General features: G+C 47.8%; 1 protein-coding gene across 2 annotated transcripts; it reads right to left on the bottom strand.

The window, feature by feature from the left end:
* Window positions 1–1,174: 1,174 nt before the first annotated feature.
* Window positions 1,175–18,651, bottom strand: arhgef37 (Rho guanine nucleotide exchange factor (GEF) 37). 2 transcript variants are annotated; one of them, XM_080900421.1, is made up of 17 exons: window positions 18,523–18,651; window positions 17,814–17,896; window positions 14,006–14,205; window positions 13,708–13,806; window positions 12,386–12,840; window positions 11,227–11,356; window positions 10,575–10,722; window positions 10,284–10,483; window positions 10,077–10,207; window positions 8,145–8,249; window positions 7,534–7,647; window positions 6,998–7,167; window positions 6,361–6,508; window positions 6,155–6,283; window positions 5,224–5,419; window positions 4,868–5,037; window positions 1,175–3,147 (listed from the first exon to the last, which is right to left on the bottom strand). In XM_080900421.1, the coding sequence occupies exons 5-17, from the start codon at window positions 12,827–12,829 to the stop codon at window positions 2,929–2,931; spliced, it is 2,304 nt and encodes a 767-aa protein (XP_080756547.1). In that variant the 5' UTR covers window positions 12,830–12,840; window positions 13,708–13,806; window positions 14,006–14,205; window positions 17,814–17,896; window positions 18,523–18,651; the 3' UTR covers window positions 1,175–2,928. The 2 variants fall into 2 exon arrangements, with proteins under 2 accessions (XP_080756547.1, XP_080756548.1); XM_080900422.1 differs by lacking the exons at window positions 17,814–17,896; window positions 18,523–18,651 and adding an exon at window positions 15,194–15,515.
* Between the last annotated feature and the right edge of the window lie 4,355 nt (window positions 18,652–23,006).

Below are 23,006 nucleotides of genomic sequence, written 5' to 3'. Positions count from 1 at the left end.
CAGGCACGGCTGGCTGCCGGCGGAGCTCACGGGCGCGTCACTGCAACTCCCCCTGGCTTCTGCTCCGCGGCTGCTGAGTGAGCCCTCATCTGGGACTCTCCTCAGCTCTTTCTGGGACAGTGGCGCGGCTGCCCCTCTGTTGGTCTTCCTTGGTCTCTTGTGTTCTGGGGGCCTCTGGATGTCTGGAGTTTTGATCTCCTCCATACCTGCTTCATGCCCTGGAGGACGGGGCTGTGCCCCCCCCCCCCCCCCCCCCCACCCTCTAGCAGATCATTACATGAAGGAACCTTTTAAAAAAACAAAAAACAAGCGCGTCCATGCTCACAGGTGTACACACGGGTGATCACACCCACAAACTCAGACAAACTACACCCTTTTTGGCTCCTACCTCAAAGCACACTGTGTTCTGTTGATCTTATGTGCTGCACAATAATGTTTAATATTTAGTATTTACTGTCATATTCCCATATATCATTGTGATGTTGTTTATTCTATTACTCTTGTTTTCTTCTGCTTGTTTTCTTTTTTCTTTCTCAGCAGGTGATCCAGGTGATTGATATTTGCATTTTTTTTTCTTTTTTTTTTTTCTTTTTTTTTGCTGCCCATTCTGTTGGTTTTTGTCTTTTGCCCTTCTCCCCCGTCCCTCTTCTCAGCTGTTTCTCTTTCCCTCTTTCTTTCTCCCCTTCTTTCCCCCAGTCAAGTCTGTCCCGTATTCAGTAAGTGAAAATAAAATAAACAATAAAAGGTGAATCAAATAGACCATTACGGCAAGGCTGGGATGGTCAATTTGGTAAAGTAAATCCGTTGGGCATCTTTCTTTGCCTTTAGACAACAATTCTGATGGCAAAAGAGCCAAACGGGACAGGCAAAAAAAAAAAAAAAAAAAAAAAAAACCACTGGCGTGTATGGGGACTGCTGCCTCTGCTGGACACCAGAGGAACTGCAGGTTCCTCTTTCAGCTTGTTATTCAGTAGATGGCGAAAACTTGTAGGCTGTGTGCAAATGTGCACACTGATGATGATGATGCATGAACAAGAACAGCTGTGTCTCCAGATGTTTAACTGTAAAAGGGGCTGAGTGGGTGTGGACCCCACAGCGTCGTAAATCATCACAAATATTCAGGTGCTTCTTCTCACAACTAACATCTGATTATGAAATGATGCAATGCCACAAAAAAGTTTTGAGTTTAGTTTTATTGAAGCCACACTCTCTGCTGCTGCTCAGCCTCCCACCTGCTGTGTGACTGAGTTCAATATCACAACTGTGGCAGCTCAGCAGAGGTCACGCAGCTCTGCAGCATCGAGGAAACAGAATGACTCAGCAGGACCGACTGAGCAGCAGGTTCGTGAAACCACACAGAAACAAAACAGGAAGTACACACTGTGGCCACGATTACCAAACATGCATACACACACACACACAGTTAGTCTGATCATGCACACACGCTCCGAGTCTCTGCCTCCCTCTGGTGGTGAAAATGAGAACAGCATGTGAGGAAGATGCTGACCAGAAATGTTCCCTCTGTGGTTTCCGTGTGCGTATGGGTTCAAATATCTACTTCCTCCAAATAAGGAACGCTGCAGCTTCATCTGCACGTCTGTGGAATTAAAACTTCCCAAAATAACTGAGGAATGAACCGCTCCCCTCATCCTAAACCGGGCTCTGAGGAGGGGAAATCAGGTAAATGTTCTCAGGCTGAGGTTTCAGTCCATCTGACTAACCCTGAGGACATCTGGTATTTTAGGAGAGAAGCATCCTCCTCCTCCTCCTCCTGACATTCAGCCTGATGGGAACAGCTGAGCAGCTCTGACTCTCGGCCTCCCTCCCTCTGCTCCACGCTCACAGCAGCTGAGGCTGCTCAGCCCCACAGGAGGAGGCCAGGAGAGAGTCTGTGGTGCTCAAACATAGCTGCAAAACTACTGGAGCTCAGCTTCCTGTTTATGACCTAAGAGCCAATCAGGAGGCTCAGAGATGCTTTCAAATGATTCTGACCCAAAAGTGCGGGAATCAAGAAATGCTGCTGCAGCTTTAGTCCGGCCGAGCAAATGCCACAGACGTGACCTGCACTGACTGAGCCGTATCCATAGCAACAAGCATCGTCAGGTGAATGTGAATGCAGGAGGAGGTTATTCTGTCCTGACCCATTTCACTCCTACGTAAAACTCTGGAATCAAAGTACAACGAAATTTAAATCCGCTCATAGGCAAAGCAGAAACTGCCGCTGTCCTTCGCCCCTCTCCCAGCTGCTCCTCCTGCTGAGTCTTGTTCTTCCTCGGCCTCGGAGACGTTTCACATTTACATCACATTACTCAGTCTGAGATGATGAGAGCGCTGTGTACCTGTCAGCGCTGCTGCAGGTGAAGAGGGTTCTCACACACACACACACACACACACACACACACACACACACACACACACACACACACACACACACACACGTTGAGAGAGCTCACACCCTGCATGTATGCAGCATCACTCTGAGGTTCATGGGAAATGAGCGCTTCACCGTACAGCAGCCATGAAAATCGTCCTTCATCTTAAAAACAGCTTTGTGTCCTCGCCGCACACCGAACATCGTCCAAATGTTCAGGCTGTTTGAGGTGACACGCCGTCAGAGCTTCATGGCGTTACAGACGCCATGTTTGAAGAGCGTTCTTGGATGATTGTGCATGTTAGTGCAGAGATCACTGCAGACCAGTAAACCTTCATTATTAAAGCTAAAGTCAGTAAACTTCATTTGCTGCTCCTGAAGCTTCGATCCTGTGCACGCTGCACAGGAAGTGGAAGCAGGAAACGCCACAGGAGAAACTTTACACTTCCATTCGTAAACTGGATAAAGTGGCAGGATTAACACTGAGACTGTAAACAGCTGATCCCGGGAGGCTCTTCCATCCATCCTCTCATCTGCACCAGCTGCAGTTTCCCCCCCTAAAGGAAGAAGCCGGGGTTCGGGGGCAGCCCCGCTCCCACGGGCATGATTGCCAGGTAGTTGGAGGGCACGTAGCCTCTCTGACCTCCTCTGACCTCCACCAGGCTCCACTCGGGGCTCCCTCGTTTGTCGTGAGGCTCCAGGATACGAACGGGTTCTCCGGCCCGGAAGGATACTTCGTGTTTGGATCTAGCCGTGAAGTCGTAGGCGCCCACAACCTGGAAACATGAAAAAAAAGCAGCATTTAACAGTCTCCGCCTCCACACCGTCACTTGTATCCACACATCCTTCCTCCATCACGTACATGCACCTCCTGGCTGTCAGGAGGAACACACATCATCAGCGTTACAGAGCCCATCTGTGATTAAGCTCCACTCAGTCGCTCCTTTCATACCTGCAGACCGCACACAGGAAACAGAGGCAGGAAGTGACAGCGTCTTCCCTGACGGCGTTTAAATAAAGGTCAGAACAACACTGCGAGTCGCAGATGTTTCCAGCTGCAGAGGCTGATACAGCAGCATTACACACATCAGTGTGTCATCACACATCACACACACACACACTCGGCTGTAAACACCAGCGTGGGGTCGTTACTACCACCTGACCCGGCTCTTTCTAATGAACCGTGCTCAACAGCAGCAGCGCTTATTTTGCACTGAATTACGCTCAGAGAAGTGCAACGCATCAACACGAAGACAAGAAGAAGTACTCCGAGCACACATCGTCACGTGTAAGACGAGGGCAGCACAGAACATATCTTCTTCTACCGTTTAAGAAACAATCAGCAGATGATGGTATAAAAACCGTAGGTTTGAGAGACCGGTGTGGACTGCGCCTCTGAGGTACAGAAAGACAGCGTGTGAGGACAGGTGGACACAGGCCTGCTGCTGCTACTGGAGACGTGTGCATGCACTGGCACAAAGCAGATCTTTCCATGAACGCCTCACAGAATACCCACGGGCTGTGGGTGGAACAGGATTGTATCTGACATTCTTACTGATTCAAATTCAAATTCAAATTCAAATTTTATTTGTCACACACACACAACCATACACAGTATGACATGGGGGTGAAATGCTTGTAGCTGTACAATGCCCGACCATTAAATGACAGAAGAAAAGTTCTACAATATTTACAATTTACTACAAAAATCCCTACAAACCAAAATGATCCCTACAAACTTGTGCAAACACTGAATGAAAACGTGAAGCTTCCTTGGATGCTGTGTTGGAGCATCAGCAGCGTGTCGTAGGAGCCCAGAGCGTGTGACCGAGTCAGATCCACGTGAAGGCTGTTACTGGGTGGGCCAAACACTGTAAACACTGACAGCTTAGACAGGATCCAGTATCAACAACAAGCTACCTGTCTTTAAATCACCTGCTCAGGTAGAGCCACTCTGTGTCACATTACTGTTCAGGAGCAGACCGCTGAGAGTCCGGCGCTCCATCTAGCAGCGTATCAACGCGTACAAGGATGTGACAGCATCGCATTTGCTGTGCACAACAACAAATTCAGTCTTACTGTCGTGACCAGAGCCGTCCTCTGTGCTGCTGCATGCTGGGACGGCCAGTAACAGGCAGAGCTGGACGCTGTCAAGGTGGAGAGGAGGGTGTTGTCCAAGATAAGGACAACACCTCCCACCCACGCCACAACGTGCTAGCCAGTCACAGGAGCACACGCAGTCAGAGACTGACATTACCTATAATGCACCACTGAATGACACAGGACGTCATTCCTGCCCGTTTGTATATATCAGAGCGAACTTTGTAACATGTTGTATTACTTAATTAGTTCAGTCTGTTCTTATTATCTCGGGGCGACTGTCGGGATTATTAAAGTATTCTGACTGCAGCTGGATGATCAACCTGCAGCCCTGCGCTGGTGGACAGCACGTGGCCTCCGTCTCCTGGACAGTCTAATGCAGAGGAATTCAATTACCTGGAAGCAGGGCTGACTCATGGGCAGTGGGGCATTGCCCGCCGGGCTGTAGGAGTGTCTTCTGCGTGCGGTCACGTCTTCTGTCAGGTTCGGGTGTGGTGAAGGGGGCGGCTCGTCTGTTGGCTGGTGATAGCGAATGAGTTTCGAGGCAGCAGCGTAGCCTCGCTTCCCTGCGTGAAGATGTAAATATAGTTTAACATTTATTTGTTGACAGTGTCAGACCAACCCGGTGTGCCCTCACAGAGCGATCCCATTGGCTGCTCGTCTGTTTCAGTTGCAATAACAGCGGCTCGCCAGCAGATGGCACCACAGTTCTTCCTCTCAGGTTTTAGTGCAAACGTCATAAAAAGTCTCACCTCCTGCATCGACCAGCCACCTCCTCCTGTCTCCACGGCTGTCGGCCTCGCTGATCACTGCCACCAGCTCGCCCTTAGTCAAGTTCAGGTCCAGGTCCCGGGTGCCCACGACCGTGCTCATCACCTGGAAGATCTTTCCAGAGCCGTGCTTATCCGTTAGCTGCTTCAGACGGCGCTGAGAGGACGGGCTGAGAGGCTGAAAGACACGAGCAGACGTCAGATCTCAGAGAGGGCAGAGCTGCTGAATTACTCACACGTGCTCAAATTTACCTGGAAGGTGTTCAGAAATGAAAACAATGGCTCAGAAAGAGACACTTCTGGTTCTGCAGCTGCAAAGTTGAAGAACCAGAAGTGGCACATTCACCGCTTCCTCGTCTCTGACTCATTATCGCCTGCGAATGACGTATGATGGTGATTCGCCACATTCTTCAGCCAGAACCTTGTATTATAACCTCCAGCTAAGTGTGACGTGACTGGAACTTCAGATCTTTACTGGGACCAGTAGCTGAACCAGTTCACACAAAACACGCGGCAGAACAGGAAATACAGGTGGCGTTTTTTTAGACAGATTACTTCAGGAACGATGCTCAACGCTCACACAGCAAACTCCACTGCCCCCACCGAACACCAACAATCTCAGGAAACTGAAGCTCAGACTGGGAGCGTCGGTGTGACACCATCGCGTCGGTGTGACACCATCGCGTCGGTGTGGTTAAATATTCGGAGAAGGATGTTTGCTGGATGATAAAATCACTGTTATATTTTTTATTCTGACCTTTCAGCAGTAACCAATCAGCTGAAACATGTCAAACATGTCTGAGGTCAGCTGAGTGGTCCACTGTTGCCCATAGTGCTCTGTAGCTTATAGTGTAAAGCTCCCTGAGGTGGTTTGCTGCTGTATAAATGAATGAAAGCCGATCTGAACGCTAACCTGGGCATCTGGCGCGTTGAGCTTGTCCTCCACCATTCGACATAAATGCTGCAGCCTCCTCGCTCCTTCCAGCACCGAAGACTCTGCCCACTCCCAGAATGCACCAGGAGAAAGGCTGCTGTGAGGGAGCTGCAGGGAGACACGTGAAGGATGAGCACAGATATCCAACGTGTTTTTGTGCATCAGCCTGTCTGTAAGGACGTCACCTGCTGAGCGAAGCTGTGAAACAGCTGCTCCATGTCTGCTGCGAGATCTCTGTGCAGACAGCTGAACGTCCCCAACGTGCTCCACATCATCTGCAGAGCCAGCCCGTTAAACTGAGGGAGCTCCGTCAGGAGCAGTGTGTTCAACGTCCTGTCAGGAGGAGAGGGGAGTAGAGGAGGTCACTCGCACGATCTGATATCCTCGTGTTGGTGTTGTTCCCAGATCATCATACTAAATGTTGTTCCAGGATCAACATCGCAAGTGACCAATCAGAATGTTGTGACATCATACTTTTGCGACTTCGGGAAAAACTGGCGTAAAACAAAAAACTGTACTTAAGCTGCATGAAACCGCCTCTGTCCGCCGATCAACGGACCCTGACCCTAACCCTAACCGTAACCCTTTAATAAACAGTGAGCAGAATTGATATTGTCCTTGCAACATTGGAATTTCATAAATGCACGAATGGCTTGGCGCGCAAAAGAATAACGTCACAACAATGTGATTGGTCACTTGCAATGTTGAACCTGGAACAACATTTTCACGATGGTCTGGGAACAACACCAACATGAGGATATTAGATCATCCGAGGTCACTCACAGCTCCAACCATCAGGAACCAACAGAAACCAGTTCCCACCTGTACGTGTTGGCCACAGCCTGCTCCTCGTAGCTCAGGTTGGGTTTTCCTTCGATCACCTCATAGTCGAGCAGCTTGTCGAGTCTCTTCCTGATTAGGTTCCTCGGGCCCACCAGGAGGTCCCGGAGAGCGCAGAGCGGCTGGTGGATCAGCTTCCTCATCCTCTTCTCCTGGAAGAAGGAACAAAGAACAGATCGACATTAGCAGACCGTCGTTCACTGCATCATCCTTTCACAGGGGGCAAAATATGCATGTCCACCTCTGCAGGCGCTCAGAGACACAGCGGCCTGTGTCTGACCTCTGATCATGTTCTGAGCGTGTGCAGAGGAGATCGGAGGTGGGATGCAGACCATCCACCAATCAGAAGCTGTTTACACAGAGAGAAGTCTGTGATGTAATCTGTAAAGTTTGGTGCTGTGTCTGTAATCGCAGCTCATCCTGTCCTCTTAACTGGACACGAGCCGACAGGATGCAGTGCTGCGACATTTCCTGCACCTGTAAAGACCGCAGCACCGTTCTCAGAGTTAATCACTCACAAACATCGGGAGGATCCACTGTCGAAGCGCCGTCGTGATCTCTTTGTAGCAGATCGGTGCCTTTTCTCCATCCATGTCCAAGTCAAAGTCCTCCGTGCGGCAGGACAGGAAGCCCTGCAGAGCAACCACACACAGCTGAGCACTTGGCTGTCCAAACACGACTCGCCGCCCTCAGCACGTTATTTTACAAACCAAACATGTACAATCAAACACATCAGAGTGAAGCTGAAGCAAAGAAACGTTTCTGAGCATTTCTTAAAGTCTGTGTTTGTGCTGCAGACGGAGAGCAGGAGATGTGGGCGGGTCATCCTCGCTAACGTCTAAACAAGCTAAACAGCAGAGAGATACAAAGAGCTGAGTGTTGGTGTGAAGGACAGAATGAGGAAAACAGAAAGGTACGTGTGTGTGTGTGTGGCCTCCTGACAGAGACTCACAAACTCATGACTGCACGTCTGTAATTATAGCGTCTGACCGTGAGTCACAGCCTGAAACAGTGACTGCTGCAAATTTATGTTTTACAAATGAGTTTATTCAGGTTTGAAGTTTTAGTCAATAAAGTCCACTAAAGCTTTGAAGTCGAGAGCCAAGACAAAGTGTGACCGTGAGTTTACCTGGAGGTGCTGCAGGTACATCTCCACGTTGTCCAGCAGCTCCAGGATGCCGTTTTCCAGAACATAGAAGAATCCTTCCAGGGCATCAAATTCCTCGTCCACCAGCTGCAAGACATCCAACACACCGGTCTAAAGAGATGCTCTGAGCTCACACACTGCTGCGCTACATAAACTAGCTGTGTGACACACTGCTTTAAAACGTGTAGTAATGGGGTCAGTGTCAGTAGGAGCCAGAGGTTCAGAGAAGACCTGCTGTTTGTGAGGCGCAGCCAATCAGAAGACATTTGTCTTATAGGAGGAGCACCGGGATGACGCACAGAAGGATTACTGTGAACTGTGGATCATGCAAAGCTGCTCTGGTGGAGTCCAGGAGTGAAAACAGCAGGTTACAGCTCATGCAAAGCCTCAGTCAATCATACACTGTAATGATACATGTGGAAAGATCAGCAGGGGGAGCAGGCTGCAGACAGGAAGTGTCTGATCAGACCTTCCACTCTCCCTAGTCCACAGCTGTGCTTCCACCTAACAGCATTTGGTCGATCAGACCTGCCAGTGGTCACCTGAGCTTCACACCAACACAAATGCATGTTAGTGTAGCCCGGCTCAGACTGATGCTGATCTCCCTGAGCCTAGCTCTGACGTCTATCTCCATCTCCCTTGTACAATCCGTCTCTGGACCCTTCCCAGATGAGTGTGAGTGAGAGTGAGCAGGGTGTGGACTCTGGATTTGGACTGAGCGTGCGTTCCCCTTTTTCCCAGCCCCCTTCTCCCTGCCTCACTCTATACATGTACACATCACCGGTGTTGTAAATAAACCCACTTGTCTGATTCCACAGTTCAGAGTCCAGCACCAACAAACTTGACAGTAACTTACTGCAAGACATCGATTGTAATTTTTATACTCATGGAGGACGTGTGCTGTACAGTCACTCTGGCTCGGACGTTCACACCCACTGTGAACACAGCAGTGGCCTGGGGAGAGTGGGAGGTCTGATCAGACACTTCCTGTCTGCAGCCTGCTCCCCCTGCTGATCCTTCCACACGTATGATTACAGTGTATGATTGACGGAGGCCTTGCATGAGCTGTAACCTGCTGTTCTCACTCCTGGACTCCACCAGAGTGTCGTGGTCTGGGTGGTTTTCCACAGCATCGGCTCCTCCCCACTGGGTGGAGTCTTTGTTGTTCCTCACCTGATGGCAATCGTACCAGCAGTATTTATGACCGGCGCACTCAACTGGTCTTCGCCAGATTATCTGCCAACTTTAGTCAGTTCTCGGCCTCATGTCCATTCCTTGGTGACTCATCGTGTGTATTAACCGTATCTCTGTTTTTCTCGTCAGCCTCTGAAACCCACCTACCAAGTTCTCCTGGATACCAGTTTGCTGCCGCCGGTAATCCCTCTCCGTTTTGGAACTGCCATTCTCTCCTGCCTGCCTCCCTGCATTGCATACAGCACCCACCTGGACCTCTCCTGCCTCCCCCTCCATGCAACCCCACCTGCAAGCTTTGCCCTGGCCCGCCACAGTTTCCCCTGCCCAGTACCTGCACCCAGTTATCCCTGCCATCTAGTTATCATCACAGTATTTTCTCTCGCCTCAGACATCTAGTTTATGTTCATTGATTCTAGTCTGCACTTTCTGTTAGCCTCTGAGCATTGTAAAATAAAATCTCTTTTCGTTACACCTCACCCCTGGCCTCCGGTTTTGAATCTGCACTTGAGTCCATCCCATTTCCACGGGCCACTGTGCCATGACACAGAGCAGCTTTGCATGATCCACAGTTCACAGTAATCCTTCTATGCGTCATCCTGGTGCTGTCTGACACAAGCTGTTTTAGCTCCTCCTCCTTTAAGACAGCATTCTGCTGATTGGCTGCTCCTCACAAACATGTGGGCGGAGCTTCCTGTGGATGAGGCTCAGGGTTCGGTCTACCTTAGGTTTGAGTCCGGCCTCGTGTTTGATCTGCTGACCGAGCCTGGCGGTCTTCTTGGCAATGCTGTGGGTGTTGAGGCGGACGATCTTGTCCTTGATGGTCAGCATTTCCGTCTTCCTGTATTTGTCAGCTAGAAAACACGAGTGACAGTTAAAACCTTCTGCTTTTTCACGCCAACATCCGGCCCCATTAGTCACGCTCCTCACCGACTTCCCGGAAGCGCTTGTATTCGTTGATACGACAGTTTAAGGCGACAGAGGTGTGAGCGGTCTGCTCCAGCAGGGCGTAGGCCGGGTGGGAGGCGTCGGTGTGCTTCTGGATGGTCTGCAGCAGCAGGGGGTAGCGGGCAATCCGCTGCACGGGCATCACCAAAAAGAAGCTCAGCGACGTGGCGTTGACGTCAGGCCTGAAGGTGAAGAGAGACACAAGACTCATCAGTCAGCTCCTCGGCTCTGAGCACTTCCTGTCCAAGGCGATACGAGGCGCCGTAAACTTACGCCGCAGCCTTGATGACTCTGACAACCTCGTTCCACAGAGCCTCCTTCTGTTTGTAGCTCTTCTCCACCTCCGTCACATGATTGTAGTGCGCCAGGTACTCCTTATAGGCGGCTTCCATCTCTGATGACAGGCTGAGAAACGAGTCACCTGTCAGCGAAGGAAAACACACCTTTACTCCTTTACAAGAAGCAGCAGAATGGAAGTTTTAACGTTCATCACGGGAAACGGCTGTGCCGAGTAAAGAGCGAAGACAATCATCATTTTCACTGTCTACCTCCCGGGTTTCTCGATGATGATCATCTCGTGTTTATCCAACAAAAACTGTGAGAAGTTAGAGAAACATCAGCTTATCAGACGTCAGAGCGCCACAACGTCTGACTTTAAGGTGGACTTTACATGCTGAGCTGGTCAGTGAAGAAGAGTCTTCCCCGGAACAAAAACAAAGAGGTGACACCTGTGTGATTCAGGAACTCACCTGAGCTGAATCACAATACTCCATCTTTAAATTTGTGTCAATAAAGAAAAAGGATAAGAGTCAGAAAAACAACAAAGAACAACCACTTCCTGTTTGACTTCCTGTTTACAACGACAGAAAGACTGAAGCTGTGAGGGTGACACGTCAAAGTAAATGTCTGGTGTCAGGTCGCTTACAGAGACTCTGCAGGAAGTCAGGCTCTCCAGACTGAAGCTGCTTCTGGTCCAGCAGGCTCAGGAGACGGCTCGATACATCGATCACCTCCTCGATGTGCAGAAACATGCTGTCCAGTCCAGCTGGAGGCGGCTTCGGTCAGAGCAGGTGGAGGGGAGACAGAAAATAAGGGTTTTTACCTGATATCAGACACTTCTTTAACCCCAAAGTCTGAAGGTTCCCCATTACAACCCATACGCTCCCATTATAACCCATATTACCCATTATAACATATTGTGTTCATGTATTTTGAGTATATAAAAACATCTGAGGAACGCTGAAAAAGTGATGGGGATGTGCTGCAGCAGCGTCAGAGCTTGGCTGACCTTTGACCTCTGATAATAAAGATGGATCTGTGCTCATGCTGGACAGACGGGGGCGCTGGGCGCTGGGAGGCTGAACAATGCACAATCCAGTGGCTCATCTGTCTCACAGAGCCGCCATTCACTCACGCCTTCACCCTGCTCCCTTGCTGTGTTTCCACAGCTCAGCTCTTCTTGCCCATAAAGCCTGATTTCATTATGTTTTATGAGGCCTCATTTCATTAGCACAGTGATAATAAGCTGTCATTTAGCAGTACTAAGCAACAGAACAGGCATAATGAAAAGCAGGTGATAAGAAGCCACTGAGAGGGCGCAGGATGCTAAAACCTTCACCTGCTGCACAGGTGAGCAGTAGCTTTACGTTCAGCCACTTTCTTTTTGCTTCTTTGTATTGTCACTATCAGAGTTTGTCACTGTGACTGTATACACCCCCCTGCATTTATTCACTGCTTATTATTAATCTCTGTCCCCTCCCTCAGCCCTTCTTCCTCCCCAGCTGGATGAGCTCGATGAACAAGTGCTTGTTCTCAGACGTCCTTGTTGGGGTGTTCTCTGTATTATTATATATTATCATTATTTAGCTTACAATATAAAGCAAATTGAGGCCACCGCTGTTGTGATTTGGTGCTATATAAATAAAGCTGAAGCAGCTCTGCATGATTCACAGTCGATAATAATCCTTCTGTGTCTGATCCCAGGGCTCAGTGAAGGCCCTAGGGTCGCCCTCCGTCTGAAACAAGCAGTTTGGCCCCTCCCCCTGCTTCCTGCTTCGATGGGCAGGTGTGTTCCTAGGTCCTACCTGTAGCTGCTGCTGCAGGTTGCTCCTGATGGTCACGGTGCTGAGCTGCAGCAGGCGCAGGTAGCTCCTCTCAGACTCCACAAGCTCTTGGATGGCCAGTTGTTGCCTCTGGGCCGCCCTCTCCTTGGCTGCTGCCTCCTCCTCCTCGGCCCTCCTCTGGGTCTCTCTGGCCTCCTCTTCCAGCCTCTCCTCTGATAACGAGCTCTCCTCTGAGAAACTGTCCTGAGAGGAGAATCGCCGAGCAGCTTTTCCATCTTCAGGTGGCGCCTCCACCACTACAATCACCCCTGACTCAGGCGTCTTCTCCTCTGAGATGAACTTTTCCCCTCCAGTTTGATCTTTGCTGCTTCCAGCTGTCTGACCTGCAGCTCCCAGAGGAGACCGAGCAGACGAGGCTGGTTTAGGGAGAACCAGTGGGAAGGACAGCCTCCTGGGCACCTCCATGATGGAGACGGCTGTGAAAGAAACAGACTGTCAGGTATTTCATTACATGTCTGAGCATTTTGCTGTCATCAGTCTGCTCTGGAGCTTGCAGACTTTACATTCCCTGATGACTGAGAGGACGGCGCGCTGTCTCCATGGGAAATAACAGCAAATGACAAAGACTCACACAGACGTCCTCAGCCTGACACAAACAACCAGGTCGCCAAAGAACAACTTCAGCTGGAAGGAGAGTTTTCAACCAATCAGCACTCTGCTCACACACAGCATCATCATTCGCAGGAAGAAAAGCACAGAGACGGTTGCAGTCGCCGTACAAACACAGGGCACCTACACGTCATTTAAACTAGTGTACTACACCACTGTTAATCAATATAGATCATCAATAACTAATAATAACTAATAAAGATAACTCTGAACTACAGACGACAGAAACTAAAGAAAAAGATTTTCCAGCACACACACACACTGAATAAATGACTGAGGAAGTGTGTCTGCACGTCTTTCAGTTTCCTTGAGAGGTGAAACGTCTTTAAGCAAACTTAAGAAGTCCAGACACACCCCGAGCTCCTTAGACTGCAATGACCTGGATGACTGAGAGCCTTCACAAATAGTCAGGAAGTGTCCACCCCCCCCTCCCCACCACCACGGCTGGAACATCTGGGGGGGCACGGTGACCCACAGAGGGGATAACTGAGATTTAAAATCCTCAGTCTAAACAGCCCCAAAGCACTGCCTCTGATGGTAAACTCCTTCACCCTCTGTAGAAAACCGATGATTCACAAATAATCCTGATCACCTAAAACCCTCAGACCGGGTCTGAACCGGGTCAGAGCCATTTTTATGCAGGCGGGGACAAACTGAAGGAAGCACACGCTCACCTTTAACCCCGAAACGCTGCGATCCCCTCAGCTCCGATCCTCACCCAGCTGCAGCGTCCTCGCTCACTCCTCTCCCCCGCTGCACTGAAGCAAAGTCTGCTGCAAGGACAACACACAGACAGACACACACACAGAGTGTAACTTTCTCCACTGACTCACACACACAGGCCGTGTGTGAGGAAGGGGGATGGGAGTGGAAAAGAAGGTGGGAGGGCTCACACAGGACAACACACACACTCGTGCTGCTGAGTAAGCTGAGTGACTGCAGCAGCTGGTGGGGAGAGGAAGTGGCGCTCACCCAGACAGAAACTGATTGGCTGACAGATCTTCAGACTGAAGGGAAGGACCAATCAGAGGACATGTTGATGAAACACGGTGGGGTCCATGCAGCAGAGCTTCAGGCAGCAGAGGCTGAAGTTTCCCTCTCACAGGAGACAAAGTGCTGTGGGTCCTCCTCCTCCTGCTCCTCCTCCTCCTCACAGGGATCACTCAGATTCTCTGAGAACAAAGAGGGTTTACATTTAGGTTCTCTCTGACCTCTGACCCTGACAGGAAGTGAACACCACCCCAAACATAAAGACTTTATCCTGTATTGTGAGTGAACTGCACATCCAGACTCTAACAGAGCAGCTTTGCCTGACTCGCAGTTCAGAATAATCCTTCTGTATCTGATACTGCTTCATCCTGTGTGTGAAAGAAGCTGCTTTAACCCCGCCCCCTTCCAGACGTCACTAGAGGGCAGTGCAAACACGGCAGGCCGGGTGGGGTGACAAGGAGCAGCAGGCTGACAGTAAGGGGGATACGTTTAGAAACAGAGAGTCAGATCTGAGGTCTGCAGCACATAGCAGGACTTCACCTGATCCAGGTAACCCCGGTAACTCCAGGTTTCTGTGAAGGGGGTTAAAAAAAATAAACTGATGCTGTGAACCGAACCTGCTCCAGATTAGCGATCAGCAGGTATGAAATCCCCACCCAATCAGATCTCAGGAAAACAACGTCCCCGTTCCTAAGGATCCCTCAGAGCGTCGACAGCAGCAGGTCTGAAGTCTGTGTGACTCCGAGTGACAAATGTTCATTCTCAGTCACAACTTTGATGCGATTCGTTTTGGGTTCAGTTTCTGTTTCATAACCTTTAACATGCGATTCGGCCCTCACACGCACACGTGCCGCGTTTCTAACGGTTACTGACTTTACAGACATTTATTTGATAAAATGCCTGAATGATGGATGGTTTCCTGTCCAGGCTTCAAACTTTATTAACACACACACTGATGCAGAGCTGCTGACACTGACCTCGGAGTCGTCTTGGTTTTATACTTTATTCTTCTCCTAACATAACTGTGATTGGTCAGATTCCGCCAACTTTCAGGTGAGCGCCCTCGTGCCTGGATCAAGAAAGCCATGTTCAGTCAGCGGGCTGGAAACCGACCGCCCTGATCTCTGACGTCAGGATACCCGGGGAACCGAGAGGGAACGGTGGACTCACCTCGTAGCGCACACCATCCCATCGTCCTTCCTCAGTGACATCATCCAGGTCCAAGGGCAGGAACAGCTGACAGAAAGCGCCTCTCACTCGAAGCTTTCACTTCAGTTTATTATTCCACAGAGTTGGTGTGCGGCGCAGGTTCACACCTTCTCAGCCCGAGCTTCAGCCTGATGACCAGCGTGTCAGTGGGAATAAACAGGAAGACGTTTTCGTGCCGCAGCCCGGCAGGCTGATGAGATTCACAGCGGCGTGTTTGGGTGAGTGTGCAGGGCGGGAGCGGCTTATCCTGCTCATAACATCCTCGGAAATGTGGGCAAGGAATGCTGCGGGGCCGGATTCGGTCAGCTGATCGGCTGACGATTCAGGTGTGCTGCAGGAAAAGAAAGGCTTAAAAGTGACGTGACACTTCAGGCATTCACCACCTGCAGAGCAAACACGCTGCTCAGAGTCCAGAGCTCGTACGCTTCGTACCTGGAAAGCTTTCAGAGCCGTGCACATTCCAAGCCGGGATTAGACCACGCCTTCATATTAAATCACAGCAACTATGACAAACCTGAGAGTGAAACATGACACAGACAGGCCTTGTCGCTCCTCACCGATCCGATCGTTCAGCGAGAGGTTTCACTCAGCTGACAACGTCTACCTGTGAGCTTCCTGGGACGGACCTCTACATCAGCAGCAGATCCAGGGTTCCTGTCTCTTCTGCCACACTTCCTTCACACAGTGAGGAAAACTGATCCGATGCTTCGTGCTCAGTAAACTTCAATGTCCAATGACTGACTCTAACAAAGTTTTAGGTTTGGTGTGAACGCTCTCAGGCTGCGAGGTGACCTCAGGGAGAGGGGAGGATGGGGGAGGATGGGGGAGGAGGAGAGGATGCACTGATGATGGGCGGAGCTGCAGAGACGACAGGGGGATTCGCATCAGAGTGGATGAAAAGATGGAGGCAGATGATCCGCTGTGGCGCCCCCTACAGGCAGTGTCAATTTGGAAACGTTTATTTTACTGTTTAGTTTCAGTAAATATTATAATACGTGCTGTCGACAGGAATCTGACTCACAGCTGTACAAAGTGTCACCTGTCACACCTGACACACCTGAGCTCTCTGAGGTCTAAATCTAGACCCATCACAGCCTGACTGGACAGAGTAAAGCTACAGACATCTCAGTCTGGTTGCTATTGTTGTTCCAGCAGCTCAGGTGATGTCAGCTCGACTCTGACTCAGCGTGGGTGGATCGTGTCTCAGCCTGACCTCGGAGTCTGCGGTCACACTCTCCTGTCAGGCACGTCCAGTCGCCTCTTTGGGTCCACAGTGACCACGACCGGCCACAGAGTCACGTCACCACTGACAGAAACCGTCCAATCAGAGAGCAGAGTTCAAGCGGAGCGAGTGAATCACTCAGGAAACTGCTGTGAGTGTCTGTGACAGGGTCACAGATGTGTCACTGCTGATGTCGCTGATAGGGCTGGGTATCGTCACTGATTTCTAGAATCGATTCAATTCCGATTCACAAGGTCCCGAATCGATTCGATCCACGATTTGATTTAATTCGATTCGATTTGATTTAAATCTGGGAAATTTTGACAGTGAGAAATATTATAATTCAGATCAGTACATTTACATATTTTTGTATCAATAAAAAGGAAGCTGACACATGCAAGACTTTATCACAGGTGTGAGCGTCACAGCAGATACCTTTGTGTCAAAGTAGCTGAAGATAAAACACAGAAAAACATGAAGGTGATTTTCCTGGCCTGGGATTTTATAAAAATATTCTGCAGTACATCAAAAACGAACGAAAAACATTGATCACCTTATGAACATTACCTCTGAAATTACAGCGGGTTTTTTTACAGACACAGCTGAGCATTTTGCATTTTATATAATTTTAAAAAGTTTAAATTTGTTCAGTATTGAACAGCAGAAATGAGGTTGTCTTTTCGGAAGAATGGAAAAGGGAAAAAAACAGCGGCCGACAGCGCTGTAAACAACAGTAGACTTGTGCGTAACAAGCAAGCGAATAATGACAAAAGGGAAACTGTTCTTGAAGTACAGAGAGAGAGAGAGCTGTGCATCGCGGTGGAAGCAAAACAGTAAAAGTCAGAGTGAATTCATGATGATGTTTATGTGAAGCGTTTGGATCTTTTTTTGCTGCTGGTTCGGTCAATATTGTTTGGAGAGAGATCAAACTAACAGCTTTAGAATCGGCGCAAAAAGGGCGTAAACACAAAGCGCGAACCCGCCGAAACATCAGGATCAGCGAGCTGTCGGCTTTCAGCCCCGACCGTGAGAAAGGCGACATCTAACTGATTCTGATCCGCGGGTCGCGCTGTGTGTTTAAGTCTATGTGCAGAATCCGTGTTCCTGCTCTCATTTACTGTCTTAACTGTTTGGTGGTTCTTGAAATTTTGTGAGATGTCACCAGAGATTCTGGCATTTCGGGCAAAATAAATTTATATTAAAAAAATCGATTCAGGATTTTAATGAATCGATTTTACGTTATCCAAGCCAGAATCGATTTTAATCGATGAATCGATTATAAAAACCCGCCCCTAATCGCTGAGCCGTGACCGTGTCCAGCTGCTTAAAGCGACGCCACAAAGAAGAAACACAAATTACCTTCATGGATCTTCATCGAGGACCGCGGGGACAGCAGAGGACTCCGCAGCACGGGACTCAGCAAACACCTGAAACACACACGTCTGCCGAAGCACATCAGGCAGGAGATGCACAAAATTAAGTTATTACTTAATTTTGTAAGATTCATGTGGCAAAATGGTAACAGAACTGAAGTCCATGGGCAGAGGGCTAAATCAACCCCATCATTTGTAGACTAAACCTGCTGATATTACCAAAGTGTTTATTTTAAGGAGAAAGTTTGGACTCTAAGGAAAGACATCTACAACATGAAAGTGATTGAAATAACACAATAAATAAGTCATACAAGGTTTGACAGAGATTGAATGAAACTATAAATGTGTTGAAACCATCAGTGTGTTACTCTGAGAGGATGGTGGAAGAACAGTGTATGACCTGACCTGTGTGTTTAATAATAACAATGAACAGCGATGTAACTGATGACTGGATACTGAAGATGACAGCGTCGTTAGATCTGAGCGCGGCGTTTGATTCAACTCCTATGACTCTGCTCGGTGCGTCGATTAACCGAAGCCTGGTCGATCATTAACGCGAGCAGGCGGAAACAAATCACGGACTGTTTTTCCGGAAAGTAGCGGACCTCCTCCTCCGCAGGTCTGCTACCCTCTGCCGTCCTCCGCTCAGAGAGGAGCGGAACCCCCTGACACCTCCCCCCCTGACACCTCCTCACCTTCCATCCTCTCGCCTTCGCACCTCTCCGTTTCCTTTGAGCGCGCGCCGTCTCTCTCACCTGTTGATGTACTGCAGCTCACGAACTCGATCGACACACACACAGGACATCCGCTTTCTGCTCTACAAAATAAAAGCATTCCGGTTTTTCAGAATAAAAGCGGCTCACCGGTCTGACTTTCAGCGTGCTGTCACTGAGCGCATCAAGGCATCAACGAGGACTCACACAGAGGACCACCAAACACCTGCAAACACCTGAGTGATGACGTTCACCATAGATCGGCTTCACTGCTTCCTGTCTGTTAGAAACACCTCCGTGAAGTAAAGCATTAATTCAAATAAGGATTAAAAGACATGAAAACACTTTAAAGACAATAAATATATGAAATAAGTTTTAAACTGATACCTTTGGTTGGATTTCTGGGGAAATATTATCCAGTGTATCTGTCATCTGACCTCCAAAGGTACCTCCACATGTTCTCATGTGCTTCAAACCAGTTTCAGATCACAGCATGTCTTTCTGTCTGTCCTCAAAACGTGAGGAGGAGGAGGCTGATGAAGGCTTTAATTAACACACAGGCTCAGTTTGGCCTCACAGGAAGTAGTCTACATGTTTCTGTCCATGTTTGCTATGTAACACAGAGAAGGTTTCAATGTGAAGGCTGCGGATCGCGCTCAGTGTTTTCATCAGAGACAAAGGTTTATTATCGGTAAAAGCACAGACTTACACGCTCCTCCTGTTAGTCTTTGATTTTATTACTCAGATAATTATTATTGGAAGAAGACAGGAGAAGAGGGCTTATTATAAATAAACATGAAATGAGTTTTAGGCTCAAACTGGAGACCAAACAAAGATAAGCAGGCTCCTGTCTCTGCTCTCCTCTCGTGGTGGCACAGTGATGACAAGCTGCTTTTAAATAAATCAGGAAATGTGGATTATTAAATATTAGGTCTCTCTCTTCCAAGTCTCTGTTAGTGCATGACTTAATAATTGATCAACAAATTGATTTACTGAAACCTGGTTACAGCAGGATGATTATGTTGTTTAAATGAATCAAAAATCCGTCTGATTTCTCAGACTTTTTATCTGATTTAGTTCTGAGCTCAGATAAAATAATTATTGTGGGTGATTTTAACATCCATGTAGATGCTAAAAATGACAGCCTCAACATGGCATTTAATCTGTTATTAGACTCAATTGGCTTCTCTCAAAATGTAAAAGAACCCACCCACCACTTTAATCACACTCTAGATCTTGTTTTAACATATGGCATAGAAACTGAACATTTAACAGTGTTTCCTGAAAACCCTCTCCTGTCTGATCATTTCCTGATAACATTTACATTTACAATAATTGATTACACAGCAGTGGAGAGTAGACTTTATCAAAGTAGATGTCTTTCTGAAAGCGCTGTAACTAAGTTTAAGATAACATAATCCATTAACATAATCCACCCACTGTTATCATCTTCAATGCCCTGTACCAACATAGAGCAGAGCAGCTATCTGAACACTATCCCAACAGAGGTCGATTATCTTGTTAATAATTTCACTTCCTCACTACGTACGACTCTGGATACTGTAGCTCCAGTGAAAACTAAGGTCTCAAATCAGAAGTACCTGACTCCGTGGTATAATTCTCAAACATGTACCCTAAAGCAGATGACTCATAATCTGGAGAGGAAATGGCGTGTCACATATTTAGAGGATCATCATTTAGCCTGGAGAAATATTTTGTTGCTTTATAAGAAAGCCCTCCACAATGCCAGAACATCTTACTATTCGTCACTGATTGAAGGAAATAAGAACAACCCCAGGTTTCTCTTCAGCACTGTAGCCAGGCTGACAAACAGTCAGAGCTCCGTTAAGCCAACCATCCTTTTAACGTTAACTAGTAATGACTTCATGAACTTCTTCACAAATAAAATTTTTATCATTAGAGAAAAAAATACCAGTAATCATCCCACAGATGTAATATTATCTACAGCTACTCTTAGTACCATTGATGTTAAGTTAGACTCTTTTTCTCCAATTGATCTTTCTGAGTTAACTTCCATAATTACTTCCTCCAAACCATCAACGTGTCTTTTAGACCCCATTCCTACAAAACTGCTCAAAGAAGTCCTGCCATTAATTAATGCTTCAGTCTTAAATATGATTAATCTGTCTCAGGCAGGACTCAGAATTGTGCCATTAAAGGGAGGTTTATTTACAACACCAGGTGACATATATACATATGTACTGTGACGAAGGGACTGGGACTCCAGGGTAAAAGTACAGGGCAAGGCTAACTCGTTCACACTCCTCTACACACAGTCTGTGACTGACACACTCTCAGTCCAGTCCCACGCAGAAACTCACTCATGCTCATCCAAACAGGGCCCAAAGGAAACAGGCAGGGGTCCAGGAAGGTCTGCTGGGGAGGAGCGCCACCCTGCTGGGGGAGGAGTGAAGAGGGAGCAAGAACCACAAAGAGAACACCAGAGAAGACGTGAGGACCATGAGACTATCTCTAATATTCACAGTAAAAAATCTTAGAAATATGGTGTCTAACCAGATTCTTACTCTGGATGGCATTACCTTGGCCTCCAGTAACGCTGTGAGGAACCTTGGAGTCATTTTTGACCAGGACATATCCTTCAACGCACATATTAAACAAATATGTAAGACTGCGTTCTTCCATTTGCGCAACATCTCTAAAATTAGAAATATCCTGTCTCAGAGTGACGCTGAAAAACTAGTTCATGCATTTATTACTTCCAGGCTGGACGACTGTGTTATGGGAAGGCTGTGTGCAGGCAGGAGTGGTGACATGAAGGTAGTGATGGGACGTTCTGTATCGAGGCTTCGGAGCGTGTGTCGAGTAATGGAGGGGGCGTTTCCGCGAAGCGCGTATCGAGGCTTGCTTCATTTATGGGAGGAGCTGAAAATGATGACGTCCGAAGCCTCGCTGCCCGGCTGTACCACGTGACTGGTTCATGAAGTGGTTCGAACTTTGCCGCGAGATATGACAGCGATATAAACCCCTCAGACTTCATTCAAAATGTGGGTGTTTGATGGAGAGTTGCGGTTAGTGAGAGTTTGGAGACAGTTTGGAGGTTTATGAGAGTGAGGAGAGAAAGTCAGGAGAGAATGGAGCCAGCTAAGAAGAGGAGGATGTCCTCCCCTGTGTGGGAACATTTTGATCTTATTCCTCCCAACAAGGTATGTAAATTTCTACAGAAGATGTATTTTCATGATACTGATGGTGCAATACAATTTATGTTGAGCTGTCTTGACTTTTGTACAAGGTGAAGTGTTTGCTATGTGCCAGGGAGCTGGGATATAACAACAACAACACCTCATCCATGCTTAGGCACTACAGAGCTTTGCATGAGAATAAGGGGGACACCGATTGTGGAGCAAGACCAGGTGAGCCATCAAATGCAATGATAATATAGGATGCAGTAATGTTACTAAATGATATAACAATATTATACAACTGTTATAAGTTACGTGTGTGATATTTATATTTGTGCTTTATCTTTATTGTCTTTCCTCAGGAGAACAATCTCAAATAGATGAAGACCTGGTCAGCATGGTGATTGAGGACTCCCAGCCATTTAGCATTGTGGAGGACAAAGGATTCAAAAGATTTGTTAAATCATTAAATCCTAGCTATGTTCTCCCCACTAAAAAGGTCATAAAAGCAGTGAAAATTTTGTTTTTACAGAATAAAATGTGAACAGGCAGGACTGAGGCTCAAAGCCTCAGTGTGTAGCTGTCCATACCTCAACGTTACAAAAGCACAACCACTGTCCACACCCCAACCACACCTCACCTCACAGTAAATGATCATTTCCATTTCAAGCATTTCCAAATAATCATTTCCCATACTGCCACTATAAATATACACAGTATACTGCCATCACTACAATATACATGTTTTACACACTCCTTTTGTTGTTGACATTTACAGGCTGTGTGCAAAATGCCACACTCTTCAAATTCATGCCAGCTATTATTTTTACGTCCAGTAGGTGTCCTGCTAGAGCAAATGAAGCTTCATGAAGCTTCGCGTTGGGGTGAACCAATTGGATGAAAAGCTTCAGTGCTTCATGGGGCTTCATCTGCCCATCACTACATGAAGGACCCAAAATGTAGACTCACAGAAATCAAAGGTGAACTTAAATACAGCTTTAACGCTGAACTCCAAAAAAGTAACAAAACTGAGACTACAAGGTAAACTTTACACAGACAGAACATACAGCAAAATAAGGGTAGATCATGACACGGACAAACTGAAACACAGGGCTTAAATACACAGAGGGAGCAATCAGGGAATTGGTAACAGGAGGGAAACACAGCTGGGGCAAATCAGGCCTAACAAGACACAGGAAACACAACCAGACGCATTTACATGAGACAAGGACTTTCAAAGTAAAACAGGAAACATAACACAGACTGAACTTACAGACACAGACTCACAGGCAGGCACTACAACAG

This window comes from Rhamphochromis sp. 'chilingali', assembly GCF_963969265.1.
Source record: "Rhamphochromis sp. 'chilingali' genome assembly, chromosome: 13".
Taxonomy (NCBI): Eukaryota; Metazoa; Chordata; class Actinopteri; order Cichliformes; family Cichlidae; genus Rhamphochromis; species Rhamphochromis sp. 'chilingali'.
Note: the sequence above shows the minus strand (reverse complement) of the source record. Positions and strands in the feature narration are given on the sequence as shown.